General features: G+C 36.2%; 3 protein-coding genes across 7 annotated transcripts; 1 reads left to right on the forward strand and 2 right to left on the reverse strand.

Annotated features, from left to right (window-relative positions):
* Nucleotides 1-1,334: 1,334 nt before the first annotated feature.
* Nucleotides 1,335-3,376, reverse strand: ATCRT1 (RING/U-box superfamily protein). 2 transcript variants are annotated; one of them, XM_048099442.2, is made up of 3 exons: nt 3,202-3,376; nt 2,895-2,935; nt 1,335-2,674 (listed from the first exon to the last, which is right to left on the reverse strand). In XM_048099442.2, exon 3 carries the CDS (start codon nt 2,613-2,615, stop codon nt 1,581-1,583), a length of 1,035 nt encoding a protein of 344 aa, XP_047955399.1. In that variant the 5' UTR covers nt 2,616-2,674; nt 2,895-2,935; nt 3,202-3,376; the 3' UTR covers nt 1,335-1,580. The 2 variants fall into 2 exon arrangements, with proteins under 2 accessions (XP_047955399.1, XP_047955398.1); XM_048099441.2 differs by lacking the exon at nt 2,895-2,935 and having other exon boundaries at nt 3,202-3,375.
* A 1,724-nt stretch (nt 3,377-5,100) lies between these two features.
* On the reverse strand, nt 5,101-8,151 carry LOC125213072 (uncharacterized). Of its 4 annotated transcripts, none has more exons than XM_048113656.2 (4): nt 7,731-8,150; nt 7,339-7,648; nt 5,384-5,477; nt 5,101-5,314 (listed from the first exon to the last, which is right to left on the reverse strand). In XM_048113656.2, exons 1-3 carry the CDS (start codon nt 8,012-8,014, stop codon nt 5,385-5,387), a joined length of 687 nt encoding a protein of 228 aa, XP_047969613.1. In that variant the 5' UTR covers nt 8,015-8,150; the 3' UTR covers nt 5,101-5,314; nt 5,384. The 4 variants fall into 4 exon arrangements, 2 of the variants coding, with proteins under 2 accessions (XP_047969613.1, XP_047969533.1); XM_048113576.2 differs by having other exon boundaries at nt 5,101-5,256; nt 7,731-8,149; XR_007174857.2 differs by having other exon boundaries at nt 5,101-5,256; nt 5,384-7,648; nt 7,731-8,151.
* A 1,607-nt stretch (nt 8,152-9,758) lies between these two features.
* Nucleotides 9,759-10,139, forward strand: LOC148932439 (uncharacterized). Its single transcript, XM_089065104.1, has one exon. It carries the CDS (start codon nt 9,759-9,761, stop codon nt 10,137-10,139), a length of 381 nt encoding a protein of 126 aa, XP_088921230.1.
* Nucleotides 10,140-10,462: the final 323 nt, after the last annotated feature.

Genomic DNA, 10,462 nt, shown 5'->3' on the forward strand with positions numbered 1-10,462 from the left:
AAAGTATGAATGTTTTATAAAAAAATTATTTGCTAAAAAATTAAATAAAATTTAAAAGAAATTTAAGTTTAAGTATGTTCAATATTAATTACATAATTTGACATTGATTCAAAAGAGTTACAATTACCGTTCTTAATTTTATTATTTTCATAGTTTCAGTACACCCTCCCCTCTGTCCGCCATTAAATATATTATATTTGACTGGCACGGGTTTTAAATTGTTTGACTTTATGGAGTAAAGTGAGTAGAAAAGTTGGAGGAATGTGATATATTGGTTTTATAATAAAATGTGAGTGAAATGAGTTAGTGGAATGTAGGGTCTCTCTATAGTTGAGTCATTTTATTTTTTAACTAAAATTAACAAACTTAACTCACTAACACTTTTTTCTTAGGCTATGTTAGGGAACATGGAATTGGAGGTGTGGAATTAGATTTGGAGCCCTCTATTCCAAATACAATGTTTGGTAGCCCTAATATATTTGGATTTAGAATTAAATTGCAATTCCAAATCCTTCAATTCCACAATTTGAATTCCATATCAAAAGTAGAAAATTAGAATTCCAAATAGTTACTCCTGTCCACGAAAAATAGACCACATTTGTCATTTTTTGTTGTCCACGAAAAATAGATCAAGTTTGAAAAATGACACCACATTTGCTACCTAACACAATTAAACTTAAACACCACTAATAATATAGACCACATATTCCACTAACACTACTTCTCCTTACTTTACCAATTTCACATTAAAACTCGTGTTATTCATAATGTGGTCTATTTTTCATGGATGGAGGGAGTATAAAATTAAATATTTTTCACTATATATTTACAACACATACTTCACCGACTGCACACACACTACATAAATTTCACACGCACTGCACACTTCACACACTACATAAATTTCACACATTTCGCACTCTACACACATTTCGCACACTACACAAATTTCACACAATTCACACACATTTCACACACTATACATTTCACACACACTATACAAATTTCACACAATTTACACACTACAAGCATTTGATACACTACACACACGACACAAATTTCACACATTTCACACACTACACCAATTTCACACACTACACACACCACAAGCATCTGATTTTTGGAAGAAAAATAGAATTTTTTTAAATCGGAACTGAACTACATCGAAAAATTTAAATTTTCAAAAAAATTAAATTGAACCAATTTTGAAATTTCAGTTTGAGAATAGTGTGCGTATTTCAATCCAACACACCTTTTATAGTTTTTGCTGGAACATCCATCTTAAGCAGTTTGTTTAGTTCTTTTTTTCTTTTCTTCTTTTTAAACACAATATCTATTGCAAACTCTCCCTATTTTCAAGCACACTTGTTTTTTTCTTTGCCTGAACAAGATTTATTGCACATTTCCAGACATAAATTGCCAGGAGATGAAACATTCAACACTCAAACCAGTGACAGCAACTATACAAATAATACAGAAAACCCACAGCAGTTCTTAGCAAGCTGATCGAAAACACAAGTCACTTTTTTTCTAATTATTGCCTCCGAATTTGCACATATATACGTTTACCAGAGATCAGATCAATTCTCATCCCGGTGGTGTGAAGTGCTTGGGCTGGCATTTGAAGTATTGGAGGATGAAAACAAGCCGCTTAAGGGCCACGGAAGAGAAACCGAGAACTGTCTCCCTCTTTCGTTTCTATCACCATTGTCCGTCTCTCCACTGCTGCTGTCGTTTCTTGACCCCTCAGAGTCGAGCTCCGACTCTTCACAAGGTAATTGGTGCCTGCAGATGGGGCAAGAGCTATGAAGCTCGAGCCATGGCAGGATACACTTACTGTGGAACTTATGCTTGCAAGGCATCTCCTTAACTTCATCACCAATCTCACAATCATCCAAACAAACGGAGCACTGAAGAGTGTCCTCGATTTTCACAGTCCGTAGAGCTTCAACTGCCTCCTTGCGAGCTGGAGGTGTCCCGTACCTGTTTGGATCATTCTCCGACAAATGCTGCAGCAGCAAGTCGAGCCCTGGTCCAATGAAATAATCCCCAAGGGAGCCAATAGGTGCACGACTTATGGACTCATTTCCCGATCCCTGAACAATGATGGTCTGGTTAAAGGGATTTATGAGAATCATAGGCTCATTATCTCCAGCTCTATTAGTCCCTTGATCAGTCTCTGGCTCAGATAGTATCCCAGCCCGCATGCCTTGGAAGAGCTGCAGAATCGCGGCTGAGCTCCTCCTCCTCGCTATAGCCTCCAGTTCACGGTCAAGCTCCTCCTCCCCATGATGGTGGTGCCTTCCAAACTCATCATCATTGTCGTTGTCATTTTCATTGTCGCTCTCCTCAAACCCCATGCGCCTCATACGGCGCCTACGCCGTTGGTTGCCCATCATACCGAGTAGGATTGGCGCCCAGAGGGAGAGGGTGCGATCTGAATCCGACCCTCCAAGTTGAAGATCAGTAGGAGGGCTATCATTTTCTTGAGAGGCCATTTCCTCAACAAAGCCACTTTGGCAGATGGGGCATTTTATTGAATCAATCTCCAAGGTTGGATTCACATTCTGTGAACACATATGGCACCAATATCTTGGTGCCTCAACTTCCTCCATTCTTGTTGCACCAAGACTTGATTTTTTTTTTATTTATCAATTGGTAAATTGATTTTTACCTGTTCACAACAACACCATCAAATCATTCAAATCTCCAACTTCAACAAATGCATAAAGTTTTAAGTCAACAACACAACAAAACCCCTAGGCAAAAGAATCAGAGAAACAATAGGCAGATCAAAGATTGAATTTTTATGGTCAACAAGGATAAATCTACTTATCTACACACACATATATGAACAGAAAACAAAGAAGATGCAAAGAATAGCCTAATCATACCCTTTTTAAAGCCAGAAAACACAATAATCGTTGCAATTCCACTGAATTAGGCAGATCCAAACAGAAGGAAATGTTGGTTAGATGATAAGAAAATAGGATATTTAATCAAGTCGGCTACGGCTTAATGAGTCAACAAACTAGAAAATATATGCATTCAAACAAGAAGAATCGAGAGGGTTCAAGAAAAAGGCGTGTTTTAATAGGATTAAGCCAGCATCAACACATTAATAATAATAATTAATAAAAAAAGAAGTCAAAACCCAAGAATCATTAAAAAAAAAAGAGAGAGAGAGATAGAGATAAATACCAGGAACAAGAAAAAGAATGAATTTTGTTGTTGTTTGATGCTCCCTCCTCTCCTTTGTTGTAAGTAGTAATATCAAAACTGGTTTGGTTTGATATGAAAATGGTGGAGAGGACGAATGTTTCAGGGTTCAGAAATGATATTGGGAATGAATATTGTCCTCCATCCGCGTGTTTGCGTTTCGGTGTTGGAATCTTATGTACGAAACCATGGCCCACTCTTCTTCCACCACCATTTATTTCTTTTATTTACTGTATCCTCAATCTAGTTCAACAATATATTTTTTTTTTTTTTTGATATTGGCGTATAATATCACGAAATTTTTGAAAAGTTTAATTTTTCTCACGACCTTTGAAATTGACAAATAATATCACAAACTTTACCCCGGGTTTATTTTTTCCATGAATGAAAAAATTCTTCAATGATATGAATTTTTTTTCGTAATTTCTCCACAAACTTTGAAGATAGTTTTTCTTGAAGCACTCCCTTTAAAATTATTCTTCAATCTATTAAAATAACATAAAATTTTTCATTCGTGGGAAAACAAATCCAGAATAAAATTCGTGATATTATTTGTCAATTTTAAAGTTAGTAAGAAAAATCTAACTTTTTGAAAATTTCATAATATTAAATGTTAATATTTTTTTTTTTTTTAAGTCGAGATGTTTAATTGCTCAACTAAACTGATTTATGTTATGACATGGAACTTCTAAATTTCTTTAGTCCGAACAGCTAAAGTGATTAATCCAATAAAGAGGCGACTCATCCAAGAATCAATCATCTTGTAATTCATTTTGTATAAGTACCACTATCAGTCTTTATTAAAGAATTTACCTATTATCGTACAAGACGTGTAGTACTTTCTTATTATGAATTTTCACATCTCCATACACGTTTGCGACGCGGTGGATTTATTATACATTGACCTTAATTCCATAAATAAATAAATATGCATCTGACGCGTTTTAATTCAAATCGATTTATGGTTAGGCCCAATTTGTACGTGAAAATTAGTAGTTTAATATTGGGTCGATTTAAACTGGATAAATTGATTGGTCCGGTTGTGAATTATTTACCCATTCATCTGACTAGTTGAATCATGAACTAATAATAGTTTTATTGTTTGTTTTGTTCGCATGTTTGATTTTTAAAACATTGACGTAAACCAAACTAAGGAAAAGAAAAGGAGCAATCATTTTGTATTTGATGCAATGATCAATATATGAGAGAAAAGTTGAGTGATGAGAATTGATTCTTAGCTGGCCACTTCTTGTTCATCCTAATATACATGGTGACAGTGTTCCACAACCAATCAATTGCCATTAATCGATTTCTCCTCTCTCTCTCAATAACAGAAATATTTTACGAGTAAATCTCAATGTGTGATGTCCTCAAAAGAGAGTTAATGATATATTTGAGATAAAGCTTAAAGCTTAATGTAGAAAGTGCTCGTCTTTTTAACTCACTTTTTCAATAAAAAGTTCATAATTTTATGCGTGGGAATTGATTTAGTGACAGTGGTAATGTTTGAAACCAAAGATCTGGAATTCAAGTTCATTGTGAGGTCTTTATATTTATATTCATTTGGCTATAAAAAAATGTGTAACTTTACTCTTTTTTTTTGTAACACCCCTCTCATAATAAACTCGCATTAATATTTCTTACTTAAAAAAAAATCTGTCCAGTGAGCCCTAACACACTCATAATACTATTTGTTATGATGCGACACTTTCTACACTAATCAAATAGTACTATCTAACATTTTATTAAAATCTTGGTATAATCATTATGTTTCAAAATTATTAGAACCATTTTTGTTTATATATCATTTAATAGTTGCAGGCCTTCTTTCATCGAAAAAGAACAATGTGAGAATGTGGTCCTGGTCATATGGCAGCATCATTACTAAAAAAAGAAAAATATTGCCATGCATAGAAAAAAACATATACACTGCACTTACCCATCTTTAATTGAATGAAAAAATAAAAAATATGAGGATGGAATGAAGGGAGAAGTAACCATCACCATTAGTTCAAACCATCTCAAGCATTTCTCGTCCTGAAATATTGATCACCCACCCATTAGTAAACAATATGATTCATCATGGACCAACAATCTGAAACAAGTGATGCATGATAAGGATGGAGGCTCAAGAAAAGAGTTTGCAAGTACTGAGGTAACTCACATTATCTTAACATGAAAACATCAGAACTTTTGTATGAATGCGCCTGAGAAGTTCCAGCAGAGTCTCCTACAGTTGAGTCGCCGTTTTGAATAGCCTGCCATCCAAAAATAAGCTTCATACCCATCTGGTGATCATATCTGCTGGGTATCGGTGGCGCACATCCGAACTCCACATTAGTATGATATTGTGGGCAAAGCCCTCACGGTTTTGCTCTTGGGGATCTCCCCAAAAGGCCTCATACTAATGGAGTAGGGGTAGCCCATTTATACACTTGCAAGTCTTGTTCATTCTCCAATGTGGGAATTGTTTGCCCTCACAATCCTCCCCTCAAACCAAGACCACCAGACCAAGACCAAAACCACATGCGTGCCTCATGTTACAGGTCACCCGGTCACCACAGGTCTTGGTCGAGCTCACGCAGAGACATTGGAGAACTTGCAAGCGCAACCACCGAACCCCGAGCCACACAGGCCCAGCCCTGAACCAGGGCTCTGATACAATTATTTCTTTTTCTACTTTTTGATTAAGTTTAGTTTTCTTTTTTGTATTAATTTTTGCTTGTTTTCTTTGATTATTCTTATCAATAAATTTTTTTGTTAATTTAAGAAAAAATTCTGTATTTATTCTGGGAATATTAACGATAGATACAAATATATCTGTATAGATTTTTTCAATGAAAATAGTCAAAAAGATGAATCGACTTTTAGGAATCATTAAATCCTATAAATGATTGTTCTGGTCTATCATGAAAATTCTTTGAAAACAAAGAATCAAATAATTTGTTGTGGTGAAACAAAATATCTCTTTTGTATTGGCTTGTACCTCCGAGATTAGCTATCTCAGAACCAATCAATAAAAAAGGTCCCGGTAATTAGTGAATCCTAAGCAGTCTGATCCCTACAATATCACTTTATCTCTACCATTCACATTATGTTTGTAATGGAGCTGCATTCTCTCCAGCTCCTGATCTAGTGAAGCAAACAGCTTAAGCTAATGGAAAAAATATATTGCTGCTAGTATTTATGTCTCACATCTCAATCCCGAACCAGCAGTATACTTTAAGAGGAATGAGAACGATTATTGTATAATGGTGGCGGAATGAAGTGATTCTGGAAATTCCAATCACCCATTTATCTTGTTCTCCTATTTCCTCTTCCCAAACCACCACACCCAAGCATCCTCTTAGACACTATAAACACAAGTTAAACTACTTCAGACTATATAGGCTTGTAAATGTCAAAGACCACCATGCTCAGTCCACGGACTAAGGTTTATGTTCTGCATCTCATTCATAAGAAAAATGTCTTCATGCTTAGAAGAGAATCGCATCATCTCAGCAATGACAAAAGACATCATAGTTGGCAAAAACACAAGTTCAGTCATCCAGTTTGGCCCTCATAAATATTTGTACACTAGTTATTAACAGATCCAGTCCCAGTTTAGCATTAAGTTCTGACTTGTGTTTCGAATGAGTTGCACAATGCACAGAAGCTAAAACAACGTAAGAATCCAAACTTATAAATCAAACAGTCAATAATAATACAGAGTAGGAGCCAACATCATAACATCTTCCATTTTCATGCGAATGTCAAGGGATGATCTCCATTACCACTTGTACGATTTTGAATGCTAAGGATTATTTTACACTTATAATCAAATACAAACACCAAATTTATGAGCAATCAAACACCAAATCATAGCAACAGTTCATATTTGGATACATATATATTGCACAAAAGAATAAGCAGCACAACACAAGATAAACTGCTAAGTCTGTTAATTTGTGAATTTAAGGAGCTTAGCAACTCAATATTTGGACTGCTCTGCTCTCCTAATGTCTTCCATGTCTTAATTTTTGTTTGTAGCTCTAACAAATCCATATTACTATATGATTTATGAATAAAATGTGAAAAACATAGAAGAATGAATAATGGTTTGAAGAGGAAGGAGCATACCCCATATCGAGAGGAGTCATCCCTGGCGCGATCTCCAAAAAGAGGCAGGAAATTAGCAGGATCATACGCATCGTCGATCACATCGTAGGGATGTCGAACAACATGAGTAGCCGAGTTGAGGCAATTAAATCTCAAATCGGCATCCGCATCTCTGGCAGCTGAGCCGTCCGCGCTAGAAACGCCCTGCCTGTAAATCTGAATCCATAAGAAGGATGATAACAGCCTAACTGAAACTCCGGCGATCTGCACCACCAGAGTCAGCTTCACGGCGTAGGCAGCTAAGGTTCCGTACACACCAGAAGGAAAATGCCTGGATCGTCAATTTGCTTACAATTATTTTATCAGAAGCAGTAACACTATATGCAGAGATTAGAGAGAGAGAAGAGAATTACCAGATTTGGTGAGAGAAGAGGAAGAACCAGGAGAGGTCGAGGAAGAAGGAGCAGAAGAGGAGGAAGGCGTAGGTGCGGGCGAGGCTCTGATTGCTGCTCTCGACGGCGACGAGGCCGAAGAGAGAAACCCCTAAATGGAGGATGAGGACGCCATTGTAGAGAGGGGAGAGCGATCCGAGGAGAGAGCAGCCAATCTGAGCGTAGATGAGGAAGAGGGCAAAGCGATGGAGCTTGTCGTAGTTGGAAATCCAGCGGCGAGATCCTAATCCACAACAACAACGCATCGTCTCATGAATTGGTGGATTGATCGATCGATCAATGGAGAAAGGAATAAGCAGCAGGCGCCGACGCCATTGCTGAGGTGCTTAGATTGCATTCGCCACTGCCTATTTGGATACTCTCTTCCACTTTTGCCCACGTCACCCATTTCAATCACGGATCCAAATTTAATTCCATTAATAATAATATTCAACCTTAATTAACAAAATCAATCACATTAATTTTCTTAATCATATATAGGAGACGGCAATCCATTGTTAATATGTGCACTGATCCATATAGCCTATTAAATTTTTGATACTAAATTTTAACACGATAAAATTTTAAGTTTATTGACTCAGAACTCAATAAGTACGAACAATTATACTTCATTCGTCCTACTTTAGCAATCTTATTGAATTTTGTACGAATTTTAAGAAATATAAAGAAAAAGTCTGTGACAAAAGATAGTGGAACATGAATCTCATTTTTATATACTATTAGTTTTATAATAAAATGTTAATTGAATGCGGGGTTAATAGATTCTAATTGAGATTCCTAATACGAGACAGACTGAACTGACTGGGACTGCTAAAGTGAAACGGAGGGAGTATATTCTTCTACTTCGTTTAATTGAGTAACACTGCAATGATGATTTTGATAAAGGGTGATGATTTAGAGACATAATGCCATAATATCCCTATGTCACTTTGTCATAAGCCAAATTATAATATGGACTAATATACCCTTATTTTGAAATTAATAATAATTGAATAAATAAATATATATCAATTAATTATAAAAGGAAAGACAATTCATATCAAATTACTATCTTTCATCTAATATACATCAATCAAATTATTATCAAGAGTCAACTCATATCAAATTAAACTCTTTTACCTAAATACACTCAATCAAAAATAAAGAGATTGCCAACTATAGAAATATCTTCATTCCTCCCTCCGTCGAACAGCTCCACCGTCCAGCCCTCAGCGTCTCAGGTTGCGGCATCTTCAGCCTTGTTCATCCAAATCATTGCTGCCACAATATAAAAAAAAAAAAACATCAAAGGTACCTCCCCTATGCTCTTATTTATGTGTTTTAGGCCTCTTATACATGTTCATTAAAATATACATGGGGGGAGGGTGTTTGTGAGATTTTTGGGATGTTGTACATTTTTCACATATAACTAGATTATCACATTGCAAGATTTGTTTAGATATGACAATTTTGGGACTGCACCCAACTGAAAACTAAGTCCCATTTTTCTACAATTATTTTTAGTTACATTCCATCCTGTGTTCGTGTATGATGAATACACATACGTGTATGATGAACGAGATATATGAGGAAGTTTTTGGCGACAATCATGAGTTATCGAAAGAGGATAACAACAATGGTGATGAAGGATATGATGTGACAGTGGAAGAGGAACGTAACAACAATGATGAAGAAGGAGATGATGTGATAGAAGAAGAGGACGAAAATAACAACAGAAAAGAAGCAACTACTGTGATCCTAGATTCTAATGGTGTAGACGACGACAACGACGATGATGATGATGTTTCAGGTGAAGATCTTATAGCCAATATGGCTCCTATGAAGGGAACAGAATATGATTCAAAAGAGAGCCTTATGATATAGCATCGAGATTATGCGAAGTTGCAAGGGTTTTCTGTTGCAATACATAACTCGTCGTCTAAGTATTACGTGCTTGCATACTCCAAAGGGTGAAAACCTGCGGCTGTAATTATGAAGTTTACCAGACAAATGCAATGTCAAGCTCGTGTTAATTGCATTGTAAAGACTAATGGTAAAGTTATTGTGTCGAATGTTGAGTTGAATCACAATCACAGTCTTGAGCCGCAATTGTCAATGTTTATTCCGGGTAACCGAGAGTTAACTTTGCACATGAAACGCCTACTGAAAAATCGAGATATTGTAGGCTATGGGACTTGTCAAAACGTGAGGACTCTAGAAGTTATGGCCGTAGGTGCTCAGAATTTAGGTGTCACTAAGCGAGACTGTAGGAACTTCATAGATAAAATGAGAAGTTTGAGATTTGGAGAGGGGGATGCTGAAGCTATACACGGGCTGTTTTTGAGGATGCAATTGCAAGATAAAAACTCTTTTCCACATTATGGATGTTGACGATGAAGGACGCCTGCGTAATGTGATGTGGGTACATCCTCGTAGTATAGCTGCGTACGAAGAGTTCCACGATGTTGTGAGTTTCAATACAACTTACCTTGTAAACAAATACAAGATGCCATTGGCGACGGTTGTCGAAGTTAATCAACATAACCAAACAATATTATTGGGATGTGGTTTATTGAGTCACAAGCAGTCTAAATCATTTAAATGGTTCTTTAACAACTAGTTACTGGCCATGAAAAGTGTTCAACCTACAACAATGCAGATCAATGTGAGAGTATAAAGATTGTCGTGAAGCAGTTTTTCCAATGACTGTATAT

The sequence above is a fragment of the Salvia hispanica genome, chromosome 2, assembly GCF_029641045.1.
Source record: "Salvia hispanica isolate PSC_SH4W2 chromosome 2, Shi_PSC_v1, whole genome shotgun sequence".
Taxonomy (NCBI): domain Eukaryota; kingdom Viridiplantae; phylum Streptophyta; class Magnoliopsida; order Lamiales; family Lamiaceae; genus Salvia; species Salvia hispanica.